The sequence below is a fragment of the Mus musculus genome, chromosome 12, assembly GCF_000001635.26.
Source record: "Mus musculus strain C57BL/6J chromosome 12, GRCm38.p6 C57BL/6J".
In the NCBI taxonomy this organism is placed as follows: Eukaryota; Metazoa; Chordata; class Mammalia; order Rodentia; family Muridae; genus Mus; species Mus musculus.
In genome coordinates this window covers 117,562,707-117,587,050 of record NC_000078.6, presented here as the reverse complement: position 1 = coordinate 117,587,050, position 24,344 = coordinate 117,562,707, and the positions used below count along the sequence as shown (strand labels likewise).

The window sequence follows — 24,344 nt, the reverse complement described above, 5'->3', positions numbered from 1 at the left end:
TTCTCCTCCTGTCCATAGGTTTTTTTTTTTTTTTTTTTTTAAAGAGTGTCAGGAAAAAGTCCATTCTGGATAACTTAATTTGGGCTTCTGTTTGAATACGGTACTACAACTGGCCTCTTTCCCTGCGGTACCCTGACAACCAACTCAATCCTTTCAAATTATCTCTTTTGGGGGGAATAAAGACTATTTCACAGAGAGTTGGACATTTGTTTCCTCAAACAGGGCAAGAAGCTTGCACAGCACCACCTCTCTTCCTGCTGGGGACACTGTGGACAACATTCTTTTTTTAAATTATAAAATCCCCTTTATTATTTTTTTCCCTCTTTAAAAATACATTTGTAGAGAACAGATTTGTGTTTATACAGGGACATTAAGTGGTTTTCTGGCATCATTTTAAAGTCATTTAGAAAGGATGGCAAATTAGGGGGCCGAATGTGGAATTGCGTAGGTAGAGCTTAATAGCTTTCAAATATCAAAAAGGTTATTAAAAGCACCACAGGATGGAGTTTTTAGCTCATAAATAGAAAACAAGAATCAAAAGACTTCAGAGGACATTTCAGTTAGAAGTCATAAGAGTGAAAGGACATAAAGCTAAGAGAGGCACAGAAGAACGGGTTTTCCTTTTTAAATTACCAACAGTAATAGCAGTGATTTACCAACCACAAGCCTAAGACAGTCCAAGGACATCAGAGAAACTTCATAGGCAAGGTAGGATGTGGGCTCCCCCTGGAGGGCTGGGCAGAACTTACAGGGGGAAAAACAGGCAAAACAGGAAGCAAAGCAGAGCACTCATTGGCAGGGGAGGCTAACAGTGTGGGCTGAAGACCAAAACAAAGGATCCAGGTTGAAGTCAGTTAAGATGAAAGTATGTGCAGGAACCAGGGGAGGTTGTACAACTCAACTGAAAGAGGACAATGTCCCTGGGTATCTTTTCTTTGACCATCCTTTGTTCTAAGTGGGATAGCGCACAGGATGAATATATATCTTCTATCTTCGCTCTCCAGAAGAAAATGGTGGCTTAGTGACTTTATTTTTCTAAGCATGGTACTTATTATAGGAATAAACAGATCCTTGGGTGTCCAGTGACCATTTGTACCGGTAAGTGACTGTGACCAAATACTCCTGTTCAGGCCAAATGGATGAAACTTGCTGACGAATGTGGCATTCTACAGTCCATTCTCAAGCCAGGATCTGCCATTTGCATCCACAGTAATCAGTATGACAGAAGATTGCAAGCAATCTGGAATTGATACTAAGGCTTGAATTTTTAAAATAACTTGCATTTTTTTAAAAAATTAGGGCAGGTTCAGGAGTTACATTACACAAGGCTATCTCAACCACAGACGTTCTAACTTGCTATCTGGGGGGAGGCAAGATAACTCAGTACCCTCCTGCCCCTTCTTTAATCTGAACATAACCAGGGATTTCTACACCTCTACCATGTATAAAAGACAGGAAGTGGTAGAAGAACCCTATCAGAGAATAGCAGTCCCTCAAGGTTAATGTCAGTCACCATGGCTATGTCTGATTAGAAGGGCATGTCAATCCTTCTTAGAGATCGCCTTGGAATTTGCTGAAATGTGCCTTGACCTCTCTTGAATACATATGACCTCTACAAGGAACATATTAAATAAAGGCCACTGTGTTGCCATAATTCAGTGCCACTGGAATCTACACTCCTATTGCATGGCCCTCTGCCTACGGTGGTGAGGACATAATCACAGGCCTCTAACACTTTCATAACTTGTGCTTACAACTCTCAGAAGGGGTGCTGGGATTATCCCCTAGCTTCTGAGAACACATCATAGCAGGTGTAGAAAGCCGAGGTAATAAAGCTAGACCAATGTAAATTCAACCACTAAAACAGCACTTGTTGTCTGTGTGACCTTGGTCAGGTCACTTGACTTCTGTGCCTCGGTTTCCTCACTTACAGTGCCCGTCTTAAAGAATCTTTCTGAAGTGAAGCCAAAACTGCAAGGCATTCTTTTAGTGCAGTGCCTGACATGAAATATGTGCTCAACATCCAACCTTCCTATCAGAAATGTATCACTAGTATAAGATGTTCCTTTGTGAAAAGACTGAATGAACTATTCAATAGGATCACTTTAGCTAATAAGAGAAAGTTATGTTTGCTGTGGTCGGAGGAGTGCATCTCTTGGAATTTGTAGTCTCTACCTGAAAAGTAAGGGCCGTTCACTTGTCTTAAGAGTTAACGGTATGGGACAGTGTGCTGATACCTGAAGAACTCTATTAGTGATTCAGCTGACATTTCAATCTGCAACTCCTTTCTGAAATAAGCTCTTCACTATTGCCAAGGATAAACAAGGCATGTCATTAATCCCCATACCATGACTCAAGGAAGCCTCTGCTAATTAATTTTAACTATTCAGTGATTCACTCTCTTCAGGTGATAATGATTCACATGTTTTGATTTGCCAAACATGGCTTCTAGATTATTTTCAGAAATGTCTGTTGGACTCCTCCTTAGCACAGTCACGACTTGGACAGTGCCTAAGATGTGAGTTATTATTTCATTCCAACTTCGGCCCCGTCATATGTTTAGACCTAATTTAGATCATCTACTCATTTAGCAGTGAATTAGAAGCATCGTGGTGCAGCTGGTAGAACAGGCATGCCTGGGATCAGAATAGCAATGGAGCCATGTAGGAGCCAGAAGGCATCTTCTGCAGTGTGTCTTACCTCCCTGAACTTGGAAAGAGTGTTCCTACCACTCAAACAAGTGGGGATCTGCAGGCAGGCACAGAGCACAGTCCCAGGACAAAGGAGATCTCCTCTAAGAAAGAGCAGCTTACAGGGGTACCTAACAGCACCTACTCACAGGTCACAGATGCCAGCTCTTGCAGGAATGAGATGCACAAGCTCCAGCAATAGCTTCACTCCCTTCTGCCATTCTTCCTCTCTTTCAAATTCGCAGTACAAGTAGCTGCACTCATCCGAAGAAAACTGGTAGAAAACATAATTATCTTGAAAGTATAGATGTTGGTCCACTGTTCGAAGCAAACAAACAAACAAACAAACAAACAAAAAAAAGTTGTGGTTTAGAGTCATAAATCAGATAATAAACCGAAAAGTCCAATAATTAAGGAGAATCCATAGACAAGGCTGTACTCAGACATCTGAGCTTCATTCATGCTTACACGCCCAATCAAAATGAAAGGATGCACTGGCTGGTCAATTTCACTGCTTGAACTTTGATATATTCACATATATGCTATGTTTTCTGCTTCACAGACAGGTGATGACCAAATCAATATCGCTTCAAAGAGAGCGGCAGGCAAAGCCGCATAAACACAGCACGATAGCAAGTTTCAGTTAGCAAGATCAGTGGCTATCAACTGGGGATGATTGTGGTCCTGCTTCAGGGGACCATTGGTGATGTCTAGAGGCATTTTTTGGTAGTCACAATAAAAGGGTGTGCTACCGGCATCGAAAAAGGGAAAAGAAACAGATGCTGGCAAAAATCCTGTATGTACAGGACAGTCCCCCCACAGCAAAGAGTTGTCTAGCTCAAAACGTCCATACTGTCATCGTTGGGAAATCCTGTCTTAAAGGAATCAAACATTAGAGATGCTTCCAAAAGGCATTTACACGAAATGTGTGGCTAACTAGAAACCCAATGCTAGCCAATGAGCCAATAAAAGCTCCCCTCCCCAAAAACAGTTAACTGACTTTCTAAATAAGGTGCAAGGTATTAGTGACTAAGATGACTACAACCATGTCCCCTCTGTATTGTTCTGTAGAGGGAGTTTCCCTAATTATTGCTTGGTTAAATAAAGATGTCAGAAGCTAATCGCTAGGTTTAAAAGAGAAGGCGGGATTTCCAGGCAGGACAGGAAGAGAGCACAGGGAGGACTGGGGGTGGGGGTGGGGGGTGGGGGTGGGGGTGTTGGACGAGGGGGCAGGAGGAGGAGAAGCTGCAGACAAGCAGGTCTCTCCGCACTGATAGTTTGTAGCAACTGCGGAGGCCAAGGTGGATGGGGCAGGATATTCTTCACCTAGCCTTTGAGTTATCTGGTCAGTTTTAAAATATAAAGGTCTCTAGTGTTTTCCTTCCACCCGGCTAAAGGGAGCTAGGGAGCTGGGTGAGGCAGCCATTGCTGCACCAGGCAAGCAGCAAGCGGAAACCTGGAGAGCTAGCTTGGGAGCTGGGTAAGCCACAGAGCCAGCCACAGGGGTGGATGGTCTGTGGAACGTGAGCGGTAGCTCCAGGAATTCTCAGAGGGGGAATGGGCAGGATGGAAGTGGAGCCAGATACGGTGTGATCTCGGAGCTAAGTCGTGCAGGGCTGCAGCCTGCAAGGAGTGCTGGGCAAGGAGACCAGGTAAAGAGAAGCGTGCTTTCTAGAATTGCACACAATATTGTTCTTTCACAATGATACCAGGAATTGACCTCAATATTTATCCTCTATAGAATATCCTGCCCCATCCACCTTGGCCTCCGCAGTTGCTACAAACTATCAGTGGGAAGAAACCTACTTGTTTGCAGCTTCTCCTCCACCTGCCGCCTCGTCCAACCTCTGTACACCCTGTGCTCTCTTCCTGTCCTGCCTGGAAATCCCGCCTTCTCTTTTAAACCCAGGATTAGCTGCTGACATCTTTATTTAGCCAAGCAACAATTTGGAAACAATTAGGCAAATTCCCCCTACAGTATCAACTAGCATCTGAGAAATCGAGATTAAATAAAAAACAAAGATAGTTTGGTTTCTGCTCCTTCAATTCTCCTAGTTCAACTAAGAAGAGAGAGATCGCCATCTATCTGACCTTCTACTTAAACATCACTTTCTGGCCTGTTTGAACAGCTACTTTCACAGCTCACATATCTACATGTTCATGGTTATTTAATTAAAATGGCAAACACATACGGTTCATAAGTCAGTTTCTGATGATTGCATACATCATAATAAGCCATTCATTTGAAGCAACAAAAGATCTCATTGGCAAAAATATGAGCAGAGTAGACAGGGAGAAAGGAAGAGACTTTTACATGTATAAGCCTGCAATCAACAGGTACCTAATCATTTCCACAGAGGGTGTGGGGAAAGTAAACGAATCAAAAAATGATCTGCCATTTTTACTTAGAAAATAATTGTGTAAAAAAATCTGCCTTCAAAAACAATTTCCATCCAGATTATGACATTCTCCGGAAGGTCAAGTACGGTCTGGTCTAGCAGTTTAACAACACAGTGACTGCGTCCTCAAAGTAAGGAACACTCACCGGATGACATAATCCCCATATCCAGTAGGAGCTGCCAGACTCCAATGGCCATAGATCTACACTGGACAAAAGGACAGTGTTCCAGGAGCCAGTCGACCAGCTCTGACCCCACACAGCTTCTCCTGGAACAAAGCAAAGCCACAAGCAATGAGAAATTTCAAAAACGAAACATTGATGTTAGATGCCATTCCTTTCATGAGCGCTCTGTCTCTGAAGTAAGCAAGCCAAGAAAAAAATGGCATTGCCTCTCCTCTACCTTCAGGTTAATGCTAAGATAATGATAAGCATCCAGATATATAGTCCTTTTAAATGAGAACACAGGTGGCAATTAGACCAAACAGTCAATATGAAGTTCTAATTCTATAGGACACCTTTCATGTTAAGGATCACAGTGTTAATTAATTTCTCAGTGCTTCTTTCAATTAGGCAGCATCTTTGGGTTTTGAAAGCACTTTAGCCCATGGATTAAATACTGTCATTTTTTTTTCACATTCTCAAAACACTGAGGCTCCACAGCCTTTTCTGTGTGTCTGATATCACCTGGAACACGGAAGTGTGCAGACATTTGCTCAACAAACCAAACCTCCACATTGCATGAGGTAGCACAGGTGGTCATGAGGAAGTCTCCTAGTCTGAGCCTTTCAACAGCACTATGCTCAGTGGTTTCAGGGAAAAACAAGGGTGCTGTCAGGTGTAGATATTGATATGTCAAAGCTATCTGGAAACTTAGACGCTCACCCCTATCAAATCCTTTAGGTGTTGCTGGTGACCACAAAGACCAAATTCCTCTAACTTTCCTTTCTCATTAGGAAGGGTTCATTCTGTTTGGAACACTGGCTTAGAACAAATATGCTAAAGTGTAGAATTGCTATAACAACCTTAACAGAAAACTGGGTACCATTCCCCAACATAATATTGATTTCATTGTATCTGGTCCCTTTCCGCCCCTCCCTAAACATCATTATGTTTGCAATTGCTCTTACCAACCATCTGACCAGGAAAACCATTAGGGACAACGAGAAACTCTGTCCTTAATATCTCTAAAGCAAATAAAATGAGATGAGCTGCTATGCATTTATTTTCTAATCCCCTGACTTGTTGAGCAGATCTACAACAATCCCGTTTAAAGCTCAAATCTATGGGGCAGGGAGGAGTGGAAAGGATAAAAGCTGAGGTTATTGGAGCACTGCGATCTAAATACTGGCAGTAGTTCTTAGCCATAGTGTGATTTAAGTCTTGTACTCCATCCAGAAGCTTTGGTGGTACACGGAGATATAACCAGAGCTGTGATGCCAGGCAGTAGTACTTCCATACAGAGGTGATGAACTATAGACCCATGTGGTCCTGTGTACATATGGAGGTAATGAGCTACAGACCGGCGCGAGTCCATGGACAGCTACATTTTACCCATCTCTGGGGTGGAAATTTTGTTTTTTCTTGACCTCTTCCTTTCTTCCCATTATGGTTTCTAACTGTCTGTGGTAACACAGACAGTAAACTTTAAAACATAAATGATATAGTGGAGTGCTTAGTGATTCATGTACATAAAAGGAAATAAGGTCTCAGGAACTAACATGCTCTTTCTATAGTACAAACTGAATAGAAACTTTTCAAAGCTTTTATTGTGGATTTTTACCTAGCATACGGGAACACATCGCCTCCATTTACCACCAGTTTAAGTGCTCCATCCCAGACAACCTTATTGGTAATTTGTCTTTAATCCTAGAACACTAGTCAGTCCTTGGACTATAATGGAGAAGACATACAAATACATACTCCCTCCCAACTCTGTTCATATAAAAACCTAAATACATTCTAAATTGGATAGTTCATTTTCCCATGGACCTGCTTAGATCTCCATTTCAATCAGTGCCCACAGAGATTGCTAACAAATTAAAACAAACAAACAAAAACACCCTAAGAACAAAGGTAGACTTTAGCGTAGCCTTCTGTAACTAACATGGATTCTCTGAGCTTGCCTACAACTAGACAAGAAGACTTCCATATACAATGTCAGTTTTAAAGAGTTGGGTGTCACTGTACTTGATGTTTTTACTTTTTTTTTTTTTTTTTTTTTTTTTTAGTTTCAACCTGTGTGTGTGGGTGTGTGTGTGTGTGTGCAGAGGTTTGAATGCAAAATGTCTCCTGTAGACTCATATATTTGGACACTTGGTCCCTGGGGTGGTACTGTTTATAAGGTGACAGAAATTTTAGACCACTAGTTCTCAACCTTCCTAGTGCTGTGGCCTTTTAATATATAGTTCCTGGTGTTGTGGTGACCCACAACCATAAAATTATCTTGTTGCTACTTCATAACTATAATTTGCTACTGTTATAAATTGTAACCTAGATATCTGGTATGCAGACCCTGCTTTAGAAGGTGCAGCCTTGTTAGAGGAAGCACATTGTGGAGGCTGAGCTTCAGGAGTTCATCAGCTCGCCTTCCTTCCTGTTTGTTCTCTCTGCTTCATGCTTGTGGCTAAGATGTGATCTCTCAGCTTCCTGCCCATTCACCTGCTGCTATCTATCCTCTGACATGATGGGTACCATAAGCCAAAATGGACTCTTCCTGAAGCTGGCTGTTGTACTACTGAGCTGGCAGCAGCTGTGATTATGTACCCAAGTTCTCCATAAGACTGGGCTTCTCAACTCCTGGTCATGAAGAAGGTAGGGTTCATAGGGCCCTACACCTTCCTGGGGTTTTATAATTCCACTAAAAACTTATTAATAAAAGGGCAGTCATTTCTTTCAGTGCCATAAAGAACTTGTAAGGTACCAATGTGCCTGGAAACAAACTCCCAACTACACTCATGTAACCTTGCCACCACCCCAACAAAAAGACATGACAATAGAAGAGAGGCTAGTGGGAAACAGGAAGAGGGGCACATGAGTGGGCCTATAATAAGACAGCAGCAGAGGTGGAGATAATAATGACTGAAATTCACTGTGTACAAGTATGAATCCCATTATTATGTATAAATGATGCATGCTAATAAAACATTAAAACATTTGCAGAAACTGGTTACTGTTAAAAGGCATGAAGAAACTTTTTAGAACATAAACACCCTTTGTATATTAATAATGGTTACACAGATGATGACTGCATAGGTATATAGTAAATGAAACTTTATTAGGCAATATACTTTAAGACTTGTGCATTTTTGTGTATAAACTGTACCTCAGACAAGAGTCTTCTTACCCCAAATATCTGGGAATCACTATTCCCAGGATCCAGGCCATCATGAAATATTTTCAATGGAAACATTTGTTTCCCGTGGCCAATGAAAACAACAGGAATAATAAACTGATTTTTTTTACAAGTTAAATTTTTATAGCTAAAAGGAACATCCTTTATTGGTAGAATAAATATGTCCTCCTTTTTGTGATATCTGAGTGCTGTCCCAATTCTGCTATTTCAATGTTATCTCTTTAAGAAAAGCAGCAATAAATAACATTTCCTTTCCTCTTGGTTTTACTGTTATAATTTTCTTTTGGTATCATTCAGCGTTAGTCCATCTTCCTTTGTTTTGTTTTGCTTTAATATTCCACAAGAGTGAAACACATGCTTCAGATGACCTCACAGTAGTAGGTGCAGCCATTTATTAAGACTGGCCATAAACTATTTGTTTCTCCAATACAGATGTGCCTCTATTATTCACTGGCTTAGGAAGCCAGATTGCCATTCTCATTTCACAGTGCAGAGTGGGATGCGGCTCCTTCTCACCTGGAGGATTTGAACAGCTCTTTTTGCCTATGAACCTTTCCAGAGACTTGACCATGTCTCCAATATGGAGAGACCTATTTTTCTTGAAGTCCCCAGTGTAGCATGCACCCATGTCTCAGGAGAATGAGAGGCGGCAGGGGACAGGGAGAGAGAGAGAGAGACTATGTAGTTAGGAAGGAGTTTCATATTCTTTTAGACCCAGAAGCCTAATCATGACCATAAGCAAGCACCCTTAGGATCCTCAGCAGAGAAAACACATCTGTCCCTCTGACAGCTAATACCGAGACAGCCTGCTACTCTATGCTCAAGGTTACAATTGTAACACAGGCTGTTTTCTTGACAAGGTGTTAAGAAATTGTGTTACCTGTAAAACCCCTTGAGATTCACTCTGTCCTTTACCAGGTCAGCTGCTTGAAGGATAATAATATTCCTTAATGCTCTTCCTGCACAGGAAGAATTCTCTCCATAAATCTAAGAGAAAAGACAAACAATCCCTGTGAATGTAGAACAATAATGTGACAGTCTGTGAACTCCCAATAGCATGCTATATATAAGTAGCATGACCAATTCCCAGAGCTTCAGACACATTTTAGCCTATGAAACTACCGGCCTATAATTACCTTACTTTATTTTAGCTGATGGTCTACTTAGGTTATTAGACTATAATAACTTTTCTAAATGTAAAGTACTTTACCTAACTATAATTGTAATATTCTTTTAAAACACAAAGACTTCTGTGTAAAATATCCATTATCTTAAATATAGTGTTCCAATCACTACAGGAAACTGAAGAATCATTTAATCTATTTAGATTAATCACAAACAAATCTACTACTTTGGCCATATTGGTAATTCATGCATATAAAAGTCCTCAGAAGATATTTCCACACTTAGTGAATAACTTAAAGATGGTGCAATGTCACAGCAGGCTACTCTGCCCTGAGGCTTCACATAACCTCAGAGTTCACAGCTAATTCCAAAGTTCTGATTTGATCTACAGTACTTCACAATTCCATCTTTCAGAAAGAGATTTCATTTAACTTCTTTCCTTAATCTTCTCATCCCTCCACTGCCATTGTTGGTCCCTGGAGATGAAGGTAGGTAACTCTTGTGAGTTTTAAGCCCTATTTTTAAAATACTTCCTTTTCTCCAATTGCACCTTCCTCTATAGCACAAGGCTGTTTCATAAACCAAGGAGGTGCAAAGCAATGAGCTTACTTCAAATGGTAAATGCTCATGAAATTGTTGTATGCTGCTAAATGTTTACAGCTTTCCATTTGTTCTCTTTATTCATACTGTGAAATTTATTTATCTTATGTGTATGTGTACTTTTCCCTGAATGTATTTACATATGTATGTGTGCCATATGGTGCCTGGTGCCTCTGAAACGTAGAAGAAGATACTAGATTCCCTAGAACTGAAGTTACAGATGGCTGTGAGCCACTATGTGGATGTAGAGAATTGAACCTGTGTCTTTTGGACAAGTAACCAGGGCTCTTAACTGCTGAGCCATCTCTCTGCCCCATTTGTTTCTTGGTTAACTCCTTTTTCTTTTTTTTCTGGCTGTGCTGGGTTTGATCTCAGAGCCTTGTGCATACAATGCAAATACTTTACAATTGCACTACACCTCTGGCCCTCTTAGTAAACTATTTCTTCACCTATAAATATTGTCTCTTAAAGCAAACAAATTGATCGTATATTGGTCGTGACTTGATAGGAAATAAGTGCTTATACTTAATTTTCCCAATCGTCACTTGTACATAATTTGATGAGAAAGTGAAAATGGCCAGAAATGATGCTTTGTTAACAAGTTTTTAAAAGTCAAAATCTTGAGCAACTGACATGACAGAAAGTTACTGAGGCAGAAGCATGAGTCAGCTGATGCTTAGCTAGTCCTGACACCTACAAGGTTCACTCAATAAGTATAAAACATTTAATGAGCAGCTGACAAGTACAGATTCTACTCCAAGTGCATAACACAGTGCAGAGCAAGGCAGACAAGGTCCTCACCTCCATCTCCCTTTCTGAAGAGTGGGAAAGTGTGTCTGATTCTTTAATGCAACATAATAAACACAAACCCATCTCTTCTCATCAGTGAACTCATAAGGGACAATGCCCTTAGACCTAACCACACATGCAAGACGCTCAGTCTTGTCTTACTAATGTTCTATATACAATGTATACTACTTGCAACCTCTTGTGTTACCATCGATACAAAAAGTAAAGGACACATATTTACTCTGTTACATTGATTTGCAAGGCATGTAGAAAATAGTTATTTCTTATCTCATGAGTATCATATATCAGGGCAATTATCAGGGAATTTCAACTTCTTTGGTGGTCTTCCCTGATGGGAAGATACTGTGATGAGTGCATTATCCCTGCAAAACTCCAGGTCAGGGCATCTCTAACAAAAGCATTCTCCACTAGCATTTGTGAACCACCATTCCAGAAAGTACAGAAGGATAGAGAAAACAGTTTCTTACCTGAGAAGGACTATGTTCAAGGTATGGATTAGAAATTCTTCTTGAGAGAGTCTATTTTAAAAGAAAAAGAAAAAAAAGGAGAAATTAAACTCAAGCAGATACTATAAACCTAATAATAATAATAATGACAACAACAATAACAATAATAACAACAAAATAAAATAAAGCACATGTAAGCTTCAGGCTTAGGACCACACTAAAGATGAGTTTAACAGACTTCAAGAGTCTCCTAAGATCATCTGGTCAACCTTCACACCAATCAAGCAGGACACTCTGCTTGACTAGCTCCTGCCCCAGAGGCCATTAGCTGCAGTGATGGAGAAAACTATGTCTTCAGACCCCTCTCTCCACTCCTGATGAGGCTGGGATTCCATTTCTCTTGCTCCGCCCCCATTCAAGCCTCCTTGACTTCTACCTCAGATGCTACCCCAGCCTCTCAGTGATCTTCCTGCCTTTTAGTTTCCCCCTCTGAACCACCTTACAACCTTCAACAGACAAATCTACCCAAACCATGCCCTTCCACTTAAAGTGAGTCACTGATAGCTTACAGGAGCTAACTTAAGGCCCTCAGGTCCACAGTCTACCTCTTATACAGTCTTGCGTTCTCTCTCTTCAGCACCACAGGAATTTCCTCACTAAGATTTGTGTCCCTGGGTCTTGAAGAGGATATTGTAGATTATGCTCACAAAATAACATACACATACATGAAACTGACAAAAATAAAGAATTTGGAAGAATCAAGTGTCAGGATGTTAGAGAGAGATCAGTCCACAAGTCCTTGTCTTACAAGCATGTGGACCTGAGTTTGATCCCCATAATCCATTTTTTTTCAAGTAGGTATGGCAGCATATACTTGTAATCCCAGAACTATGAAGGCAAAGACAGGTGGATCCTTGAGACACATTGGAAAGCCATGTTAGCATGGAGGGTGTAGACCAGTGAGAGACTGTATCTCAAAAGTGAAAGTGGTTAGCACCTGAGAATGATGCCAAGGCTGTCTTCTGAGCTCCACATACGTACGCCTATGAACACACAAAACATAATCACCCATGAACATACTCACACACATAGATTAGAGCAACCTGTCACTCACATACCTGGTTATATCATAGTCTGTTCAAATCTATTCTCTTCCATGATGGACCCACAGGACCTCAAAGCCCAGGTTTGCACTCCTCCCACATAACTGCTAACCAAGCCTGACTCTGCTTAGCTTCTAAGATCAGATGAGGTCCTATGTGTTCTGAGTGATAAGGTGGTATACCACATGGTTACTTCCCGTGAAGCCCTGCTAAGGGGGATGGGGTGGGGAAAGGAGGGGGTTGATACTCTCTGAAGATCTTTGTTTAGATGCTGCTCATGCTACAGAACATGGTGGCACATTGGGGACCCGTGCTGGCACTCTGTAGTGCTTTGGTCTCATGGCACCCAGCATACGATGTTATGTAAAGATGTTTATTTTTCCCATTCATTTATTTAGCTCTTTGTGTATCAACTAAGTATTTGCTGTATGGTTTGAATTGCAGGAGCTAATTTTCCCTACCTAACAATCTAGGAAGCAGCAACATCCCCCACAGATGCTTAAGCACAATGGAGGATGATTATCATGTTCTACTGCGGTTCAAGAGGAACAGAGAAACTAACATTTAGTGAGCTCCCAACCCATGTTTAAAAGCGCTTTACACCTGGACTCCAAGAATGGATGCTTTAGAGAGCCCAGTTTTTAGCCTGCCACCTCCGTTTCTTAAAATAACCTGCCATATTTACCAAGCATACCCTGCCATGCACTGCTGTATGGTATGTGAACCTTGTACCACATTTTAACCTAAAAAGAAATTCCTGTTCTGACTCTTTCATATTCTAGACAGCTCCCACACTAATTATCTTTTGATTAAACAAACATAAGTATTGACTCTTTGTCCCATAAGTATTGACTCTTTGTCCAGAAATGCTAATAAACTTTGTTAAAAATCTGCAAGTTGCTTTTAAAAAGGACATATTATAAGCTAGCCTATTTTTGATGCCTGCCGTGCTGGCCTTGTCTATGCATAGTTCCCATGAGCCTTCCCAGATCTCTGTCATCTGAGCCTATAAAGTACCTTCAATTATTGAAATATCAAAAAATTTTAAACTTGCATATACACCAGATTTTTCCTGTAAAGATGAGTTGTCATAAGTTACTTTTTATATCCTGAACAAGAATTTAACAACAACAACAACAACAACAAAAAGAACATTGTGGCAGACCAAAGCTAACACATTTCATTTATTCATTGAATTGTCTCAATCAGTTAAAACAAACAAAACCAAATCTTTCACACAAGCTAGTCCAATAAAAAAAGCTCTCCTTAGGTAAAAACCAGTTCTAAAAAACTGGGCAGGAATATTTTCACAAAGGAAACAAACAACTTGCGTTTCTCTCCATTGCCACCCTAAACCAGGCAGCCTCCAGGGTTACAGTCACACAATCCAGCTAAGTAGCACCACCCCAGCACGGCCTCTTTCTAAAGACAGGTAAGGGAGGCAGGGAAAGTGATGGGACTCCTCAGTGCTATAGAGATAAGGGTGTTAGACAAGCTGCCAGTCCCTGGGGAATGACAAGAGACAAAATAAGACCTTCTCTTTCACAGAACACAATCCTATTGTCAGAACCTCCTCTGAAGCCTCTTAACTAGGCCCAAGGGAGTTTTCTTTCATTAACACTTAGGATAGCAGCTCACTGAGCTAGGGCAAGCCACAGAGCTCTCTGTGGATCTCACTGAAGTACTGACACTTAAACTTAAAATGACTTTTCTAAACGTTCCTGTAGAAACTGCTTCCTGTTAGGGTTCAATGTTGATCAGAAGTAACAAGTTACAAAGGCGAGGTAAAGAGAACTTACAGATTATCCCCCCCCCCCCCCCACACACACACACACCTCCGTGTTTAACAGGTTTAGGAGAGACTTGCTTCTTCACTGTATGAGAGGACCACCATACAGTTAGTCTCCAAAGGGCAGCTCAGCATCTACAAGATCACTCTGAGAAGGATACCCCTCCATTTTAACATTCTGTCCCTGATCTGTAACAGCCACTGTCATCCACCCTATAATGCCCTGGTTTCACTACTTCATTCAGCACACAGGGCTTCGTCACCTCGCCTACAGCACCTCCCTTCTATTTACTTCACATTATGAAGCACCTATACTTCTTCTAAGACACTGAGAAAACTAGAAACATGAGAACAAGGACCCGTCCATGATTTACACAACCCTTTCCCAGAAGACACAAGCTATAAACTTTAAACCTGTGGTGAATTATCCCTCTTGGTTCTGAATTTTCCGTCTGTTTGCTGTATCACCTCAGGTAGCTAATCTATCAATACTGGATATTGTTCTGATGTGGGCTTGGAGTGGGGGTTGTGACAGGGTATCTCTGTGTAGCCTACAACAGCCTCAGACTTGTGATTCTTCTGCCTTGGCTTCCAAGTGTTGGAATTACAGGAGTGTACCACCCAAGTGTTGTCTCTTTAAAAAGGCTCCCACCATTATTATCTCATGAATACAGAGAACAGAAAGGGTTAGGGTTCATTGCTCTGCTTCTTCCCAACTGCCAAGAACTACGTAGTATAGGTGCATTGATTCAGAAAGGCACATGCATCCACAGATAGACTAATAACATGAATGAAAAATGGACTTTAATTCAAAATTTCCTCCTCCTCTCTATTTTAATGAACCATGTTTACTAAATGAGCCCAGAGAAATGTAATATTTTAAACATGGGTTAGAGACCTGAGGTCCTTTATTGTACATGAATGGACACCAAGAAAAGGAGAGATGTCATAACTAAAAAAAACAACTGATTGACAGCCATATGTTGCTTACTTCCTTTTAGGTGGGTGTCCATGAAAATTAAGCTATAATTGGTCAAGAGCCAAGCCTGAGACTCACTGCAGTTGATAAAAATATCTTAGATGAGATATAGAGCTCTTGTCTCATCATCTCATGTAGGAGATGCCTCAACACTATCCGTAGATCCTGCTTAGGTTGCCAAGGAAAGAGATTTCCTAAGGAAAAAAAAACAAATCCTTAAATCACCACGGAAGTGCAACCTGTCCTATCGCTACAGTGAACCAAAGAGCACAGCAGACTGACTGATGACATAGTCACTGTCTCGTTCCCCCCATTTAGAGCAACCAAGCAGAATGTGAAAAAGGAACCATGGAATAAACACACCTGGACATCTCACCAAGCTAGGAAACCAGAAAGCTTCACAATTAACTGGTGGACGTATAAAAGAAATCATAGACGTAAACAACAAAGCCTGTCACTTTCTGGCAACTTCTAAGACTGTGAGTCTTTCTTATGACCAAAGATAAATGGGTTTCTCAACCAACCCCTGGTCAAGATGAAGGAGAGAATCCCACCATTTGTAGGTTTGAAGATCACATAGCCAGAGAATGAAGTACTTTCCTACAGGCCCCAGAGAAATAAAGTGAGAGCCATAGCAGAGACCAAAGCCAGCAGTATTCCATGTCTGAGTCATCATAGTAACAAAGTATCTGCTACAGGCCAATATTTTACAGACATCAAGTAACAATCTTTGAAAAACTCTGTGGTAAGTAGTATCAATTCTGTTCTGTAGAGGCTAAACCAGACTAAAAAGAAGTTAGGAAACCCCTATATTTGCAACCCAAGTCCATCTTTAGTATATATATATATACACACACATACATATACATATATACATATATACATATATACATATATACATATATACATACATATACATATATACATATATATATATACATGTTTAATATATATGTTTAAATGTATATATGTATATATATGTGTGTATATATATGTGCATATATATATATATATATATATATATATATAATAAAATAACATAGAATATGGTGACTTAAGTAAACTGACAGATGCATATCCAAGTGACTCTTCTAGTGATGTAAACATGGCTCTGTTCATCTCAGACAGTGCAACAAAAGACAGGAAAAAAAAATGGTTCCATCCAAGTCCATCTTTGGGGCTGCTTACTGGCAACATCACAACAGACTCTCTTCCACTACAGCTGCTAACTACTTAAATAGCCTCAGGGAGAGCAGCAAGAAGTCCACTAAGAGGCTGAGAGCTGAGAAAGTATAGTATTTGCATGCAGGTCTTGGGCTCACTCTCCAGCACTGTGTGTATGTGCCGGGGGCGGGGAGGGTATACAACTAATACCTGCTAGATCCAGTGGTTCCCAAGCCTGAATGGCATAGATGTTCTTGGGAAATTTAAGGAGAAAACGCCATAGTCCCATGCCAAACATATTGAATTAGAATCTCAAGATCTGAGTAGCATTCCCCTAACCCCCAGTTAGTTCTAATGTGTAGCCAGGTTTGAATTAAGCTGTAAAAAATGAGTGAGTTCGTGCTAGGGAGACGGCTCAACAGTTCAAAGTATTTGCTGCTCCTTCAGAGAATATCAGTTTAGTTCCTAACACCCAACTGTAATTTCAACTCCAGGGGCTCTGACGCCCTCCCCTGGACACTGCAGGTGCCTGCAATCACATGCATACATTCCTATATACATTATCTAAATTTTAAAAAGTAAAACAAGAAGTGACTTCTCAGCTATTTGAAACTTTTCTTCAAACATTACCTCCATCAAACATCCTGCTGAAGGAAGCAGGCAAGCATTTTGCCAAAAGAACTGAGATGTGAACATAATTTCCCATCAGCTAGCTATCAGGAGCACCCACTCAGACCATATGTGCTTTCTGTAAACTAGACACAGCCCCAGGCAGTCTCCCCCATGTCTGCAGAGAGCTTTACCCTCTTAATGGCATAAGCTTCGTTTTGACCTCCCATTACCAAAGGGCTCCGTTCAAGTACAAACACCTTTCCCCACTTAAACTCTAAAGCTGAGAAGTGAATCAAATCTTGGTAAGAAGTACAAGTAGTTCACAATTTTGTCTGCCTGAGATAGTCAGTGAAGACTGCATCAGATACAAGAGACAACCCCCAAAGGTTCCGTGGCTTAAATTTAGGCTGTGTTTACAAACAAGGGAACAGTTGTGCCCTCCAGACTATGCATCCCTAGTTAATGTGATCACAGAAAACCAAACTTTAGAGAACAAGTAGGAAAAAGTTGTGGGGAAGTTTTAGCAAGCTTACCCCACCTGTCACTGAATTCTCTACACTTATATAAGCACGGGTGGTCATGTCTGGACATCAGTGCAGACCCTTTCGACAGCAGCCAGCATGATCAAGCTCCCTCAATAGCTCAAATGCAGAGCCCTCGGAACAGCAGAACGAAATCATGGAAATGCCAGGAATCCTACAGTGATGTCAATAAACAGCAATCTGATAAGCAAGTGAGTATGAGTAGACAGGACACACCTTCCTCCCAGAACAATTCCAATGGCTGAATGTAATCATAAGAAGCCAGAAGAAAAAGTGCCCCTAAGGCAAACTCCACGGTGGCAGAGCGGCAGCCAATACCTATGAGAGAATGCTAAAGTGAATGGAAACTGTAATAAGACACAGGGTCCTCGCCTTCTGTGTACAAATATCTCCCTACAAGACAATAAGTGCATGGGGAAACAGTTTGGAGTGCATCTGGGAGATCCCCCTTAACCATGTGATAAAAACAACAACAGATCAGGTGACAAGATGATATCATCTTATGAATGGAGAAAACAGTATTTCTATCAAAATGCATATCTGAATTTTACGAGATGCTATCAGACAACTTCAAGTTGAAGGGTGTTCTTTAAGATATCTGGTCTGCAATCTTATAAAGATAACAAGTTTATGAAGAGACAAAGAAATGAAAACACTGGAGAAGACGCCCAAGCTGACCTTAAGCTCTTCATCCTTCTCCTTAGCCTTCCAGTGCTGGGATTGCAGCTGTGTACCACCACACTCAGCATGAAACTCCCAAACGCTGGAGTTATCTTAAACTGCAGTTAATGTTCTCCTTCTTCCCTACAGATGCAGTCTCAAGAAAACATCCAGATATTATTTCCAAATTCAACACTTATTTCTTGATAAAAGCTGCACTTCCCTTACTATTGGCCAGTCCTCACACCTGAACAGATCCATCCCCTGGCTTTCTTGCCCATGTGGACCCCTGGCACCTTCACACACATCAGATTAAACCCCTTCAACATCTTCTTATACGTTATCTTTAACAAGAAAGACAACAAATATATTTTTCAGCTTACCCCTGCCCCTGCCTGTATGCTCCTGGCTGGACAGTGCTCCCTGTAACCCAGCAGTCCATACACTCCTTATCTCACTATACCAAGTCTTCTTATAGTCTTACATTAAAAAATGTGTATATTATATATGTGTACATGTATATATTATATACATATATGTATACATGCATACATGTATATATATATAAATTATAATGTAACCCCAATATGTACTGACAATAAATAATTTATTTTTATAAGAGTTCCTTAGTATCCATATAATTTTATCATTTTTTAAAAAAGAAAGCCAATTTCCATACTAACGAGATAGCTGTAGCAGCTGATTATTTTTATACAAAGAATCAGGGGCTGGAGAGATTGCTCAGTGGTTAGAGCATTTACTGCTATTTCTGGAGGACCTGATTTTATACCTAGCACTCACATTGGACAGCTCACAACCCACCTGTACCTCTAGCTCCAGGGGATTTGATATCTTCTTCTGGCCTCCATGGGCACCTATACACATGTGCCATACACACACACACACACACACACACACACACACACACACACACACACAATTTATTTTAAGAATGAAATACTTGGCTAAATATTTGATGTTGCAGTTTTAGCATGTCTTCAATGTTTTTCATAATTAATAGATAGGTTAATTTTATAAATGTCAATGCTGAGGACACTATTTTGCATAAATCTATAGCATAAAATGGCAGGTGTATGTTTAGGACCACTTCAGAAAATGTTGGAAATTCCATCCTCATCCCAAGCCAAACTCACGGAACAACTTTTTATGGAACTCAAGTCAACAACCTAGACCACCATTTTTTAAAAATCAAATGTTCTAATGAATTACAGTTCCCACATCTACCAAGTAGATGAATGCCGAGGAATGGCGATAGGAAAACGTTAAGGTTCTTGTTTTCCATAACTAAATTATTGTGTTTCTGTAAGAGCAGTAAATTTTATATGTACAGTAAGAACACTTTAATCAAAATATGCAACAGTCTCAAACCTGAGTTTAGGTATTCAGCGTTTGTCAGTGTGCATGATGAGATGCTGTGGGTATGTTCAAAACCAAGATGCACAGACAGGCACTGCAAACACTCTGGAATCATCCCGCATTTGGTGCGTGTGTGTACACATGTGTGCATGTGCCTGTGCCTATGCCTGTGTGTGTTTGACTGTGGCAGAGTGATGGCATTGCACATCTGTGCACACGAGATCAACCTGCAGTGTTATGTCTCAGAAGCCATCCACTGTGTTATTTACAACATAGCCTCTTGCTGGGAACTGAAGCTCATTGCTTAGGCTAGACTAGCAGCCCAACAAGTCCAGGCATCCAACCATCTGCTTCTCCAGTGTCAGTGCAAGCCACCATGCCTGCCTTCGTATTTGGATACCAGGGATCCAAGTTATGTTCTCATGCTTGCATGAGTATTTGACTGATGGAGCTATCTCTCAATGCCTCTTTATACATTTTTATTTTGAATCAAATTTTGGTTGCTGCCCATTCAGAAATCCTTCATAGCTGTTTGATTCATTATCACCCTTGGCCTTAAGGCTAACAACCATGACCCCTTAGGGTATCACAACCCCAGTTAAAGAAGCCTGAGACTATGGCACAGGTGAGAAGTGGAGGCAGGAGGAACAGGAATTCGAGACCAATCTCAGTTATATAGTGAATTCAGGGTCAGCTTGAGATAGACAAGAACCTGTATCAAAAGTGAAACAAAACCGTGGGGGTGGGGTGGGGGAGGACTAGAGAACACTGATGAGAAGAACTAAATATGTAAGAAGAAAACTGTGTCTCAAAATCTGTGTCACCTAGAACGAGTCACACATATTTAAATTTTCACATAGTTCACGTGACAATGCATTCGGTTCTTATATGCTTAAATCTCCCTTCTGAATCTCTAAGTGCTTCCAGAGAACTCTGGACTTCAGATACTCATTTGCATTTGGGCTTCCTCTTACTATGCAAATCTGAAAGACATAGGTCTCCCCCTTGATCACACTTCCAAATGCCCCAATGCCCACAGATGTACTGTGTGTGGTTAGCTTATACTGACTACATACTTGTATAAGGGAATACCTCCCTTTGTTTGGTTGTTGTCTTTTCTTTCCTATACACACACCTTCTCGAAAGGCATCCATGCACAGTACTTAAGAACAAGAACAGAGCCCAGCATTCACAATGCTTGCATTCAAAGTACAGCCACAGCCCTAAGAAGTTGTGGTCTGGACAAGTAAGTTATTATCTCCTTTGTTTCACTGGGTCTACCCTTTTAAGTGAGTAAAATAAAATATACTTATTAGGCTGTTATAAAAAATAAATTACTGGGCTGGTGATATGGCTCAGCAGGTAAGAACACTGACTACTCTTCCAAAGGTCCTGAGTTAAAATCCCAGCAAGTACATGGTGGCTCACAACCACCTATAATGAGATATGACATCCTCTTCTGGTGTGTCAGCTACAGTGTACTTATGTATAATAATAAATAAATCTTTGGGCCAGAGCAAGCAGGGACTGAGCAAGCAGAGTTGACCGGAGTGAGTGGGGTTAATTGGACAGAGCAGAGGTCCTAAATACAATTCCCAACAACCACATGAAGTCTCACAACCAGCTATGCAGCCACAGTGTACTCATATACATAAAATAAATCTCTAAAATAAATAAATAAATTACTTAAAGTAGTGATTTTCAAATTTCTTTATTTCCTAGAGAGTGTCATGAAATACCCCTGGGCTCCCATCCAGTTTTGTGTTTGGTGGGTTTAGGGTAGAACCTGAGAATCTGAATTTTAATGAGTTCTCAGAGTGGGCTGATGCTGGAGGAGATCAGGACACTACACCCTAAGGGCCACAGACTGTAAATTACACAGACAGTTTAGAATAGTGCCTGATGGACAACTGGAGTATTACTGGCCTTTACTACCATCCCTGTGCAGCACTCAGCAAGCTTTCCCACAGGGAGGCACAGGAATGTGGACCCACGTAAACTTCTCAAGGGACAGAAATCCTTTTCCCTAGGACATAGCAGAGGACTCCACATGGCAAGACAGAATCATCTGAGGCCTTCCTGGCCATAAGGGGAAAGAAGACGAGGAGAACATCCCTCTTTCCGCACCATCTCCAAGACTTTCACGTCAAGCATCTTTTAGACATAGCAATTTGTTCATGCGCCAGTCTCATTTCTCATACTCAGGTGTCTAGGAGAATTAACACAGACTCTCACTGGTGTTGGGTGGTTGGAACCAAGGCCTTCTCCATGAGCATGAAGTTCTATGAGCTTTGTCACGTGACACCACCAGTGTTTAAATGCTAGGTACAGCTGATTTTTATATAAACAAATGTTTTACCTGGATGGTGGCATGAGGAAAATCCTGCCACCTACTCAAACCTATCTCCTACTTATGCCTTGGTCTCGTCCTGGGTGCCCCAAGTCTTTTAATTACTTTTTTACTTTAGAATTCAAGAGGATCAGAACCAGGCAAGGTGGTGTACACCTATAATCCCAACATGCAGGAGGCTGAGGCAAGAGAAATCATTAGTTCAAGACAAACCCATACAGAGAGATTCTAACTGGTTAGATTCTCTAACTGTTTTATATACAGAGACACCTATCAGAAGTATCAAATGCAAACTCTTCCATGTGTACTCTTAGGTTCTACCCCCATAGAAAGTCAGTTTTCTGGCTCTCTGATGTCTGTTATGTTTCTGTCAACCCTGGGCAAGTCTAGTTCAAAGCAAAACATTGTTCCCAGAGACAGTGAGAGTACACCACATCATTGGGTCTTTAACAATGACTATGAGGAGCAGAGATTCCTTCTCCCTGGATACTGATGAAACTCTGAGCTGGCTTGTCTTTCACTTACTTTGTAGCCCTTGATTAGCTAGCATTTGACCCTGCAGACTTGTGAAGTTTTCTTCTGGGTCCCATCATACACACACACACACACACACACACACACACACACACACACACACACACACCTCTCGCATGACCTTCCTTCAACAGCTCCCTTCACAGCCACATCAGCCTCTGTCACTCCCTTCTATGTTTCCAAGCACGAGTCAGAATGTTCTCCGCATCTCTCACTGTATTTCCTTTATACATTCCCAGGTACGGACCTGCCGTTTTCTCTTCATCTACTAAAACTGGATTCGACACTCACTTTCTGTGACAAGTCCTTCTTCACACTGTGAAAAGCCACTGTAAGGCAGAAGTGCCTTCAACAGACTTACTCACCGGCCATCCTGCACTGCAGGGCTGAATAGGCGACAGGGAGCTGCCACCGACAAAAGTCTTATTAAGGAAGTCGTATACCTCACATAAAGCTAACTTGGGAAACGATCCAAACTCCACATTCAGAGTGTAATAGCTGCTGGATGAATACTGCCTTTGTGGGACTGTAGCAGGTGAGGGTCTGTCTAAATATCCTTTCCTTTCCCCAACTCTTTGCTACTAACTTAGAGTCTACTTTCACCAAATCATGTCCTCTAAGCCTGCTTCCTATGTTATGTCTTCTATTTACACATCTACTATTTTCTTTACTAAATCCCTCTCTATTTTTTTTTCCTCAGACAGGGGTTCACTATCCATGGCTAGCTCTGAACTCACTATGTAGTTCAGCCTAGTCTTCAACTTGAGATTCTGTCTCAGTGCTGTAAGTACAGGAATAAGCCACCACAACAGGCTCGTCATAGTCTTTGGTTATACTGTCTCTCCTCTCTGCAACCTTCTACTGTAACACAAAGATCTGCTGCAGCACAGATCATGTTCTTGATGTTCAAGGTGATCTCTAGTGTTCTGGATTCCCCCAGAAATTCCCCTTATAGAGAAATGGGCAAGCATCAGCCACCTACCATTCTGTTCTTCTTCCTTCACTACGAACCTCCCACTGGATTCCTGGGATGCTACAGAACCCACCTGGCAAATGCCACCTTCCATCAGCCATCTCCTCCCATCTCCAAATGACAGTCCACATATGGTCTGGGGACCAGCAGCACCGGCCTCACCTCAGTGTTTCTCCATCTCTACCAGGCCAGATACACTCCTTCCATGGATGAAGGAACCAGATCCCAGGTGACTCACACCACAGTGAAGTCTAGGAAGGCTGGCCCGTACCACCTGGATACTAACCCTACTTCTTGCGGCAAGCATTTCTAATTCAAACCCCTCCTGACCCCAACAAAGGTCCTCTTAGCAAGGATTACATGGGCAAAATCAAGTAGAAGATGTTGCTTACTTGAGTAAAAATAAAGACTGAACATAAGCATATGGAAGTTGTCAGAGAATTTCTATACTAAACAAACATGTTTAATTCAACATTCACAAACATATCTATCATTTACCATCTCAAAACACATTCACCAGTACTAATGGAAAGCAGCTCATTTAAAAGATGTCTAGATGTTGAGTCGCCACTATTAGACAACTGCACTCTTCTACTTGCCCCCCACAAAGCCTCTCCTCCAACCTGCTACCCAATGACTTGGCAGCAGCACACAAGTCAGGTTCACATAGGACCTTGCCTCCTATATTCCTGACTATGAAGCTAAGCAGGTACCCAAACAGAGCAGCCTATATACAGCCAAGAAGAGCTACAGGGAACAGCAAGACTGATTCAGCTCCCCAGGCTGAAAAATCTGTATGTACCTTCTGACTTCTGCACACACTTCACCTCCTCTCCT

The 24,344-nt window shown here is 41.3% G+C and overlaps 1 protein-coding gene across 3 annotated transcripts in view; it reads right to left on the bottom strand.

The window, feature by feature from the left end:
- The window catches only part of Rapgef5 (Rap guanine nucleotide exchange factor (GEF) 5), a 243,212-nt gene that overhangs the window by 172,687 nt on the left and 46,181 nt on the right, over nt 1-24,344 (bottom strand). For 2 of the 3 annotated variants that reach the window (NM_175930.6, NM_001373989.1), the window contains 4 exons: nt 11,446-11,496; nt 9,324-9,430; nt 5,236-5,357; nt 2,840-3,008 (listed from right to left, as the gene is read on the bottom strand). In NM_175930.6, the coding sequence (NP_787126.3) occupies nt 2,840-3,008; nt 5,236-5,357; nt 9,324-9,430; nt 11,446-11,496 (449 nt within the window). Of the gene's footprint in view, nt 1-2,839; nt 3,009-5,235; nt 5,358-9,323; nt 9,431-11,445; nt 11,497-12,421; nt 12,668-24,344 lie in introns of those variants that run through there. The other variant, XM_030246682.1, reaches the window with a different exon arrangement.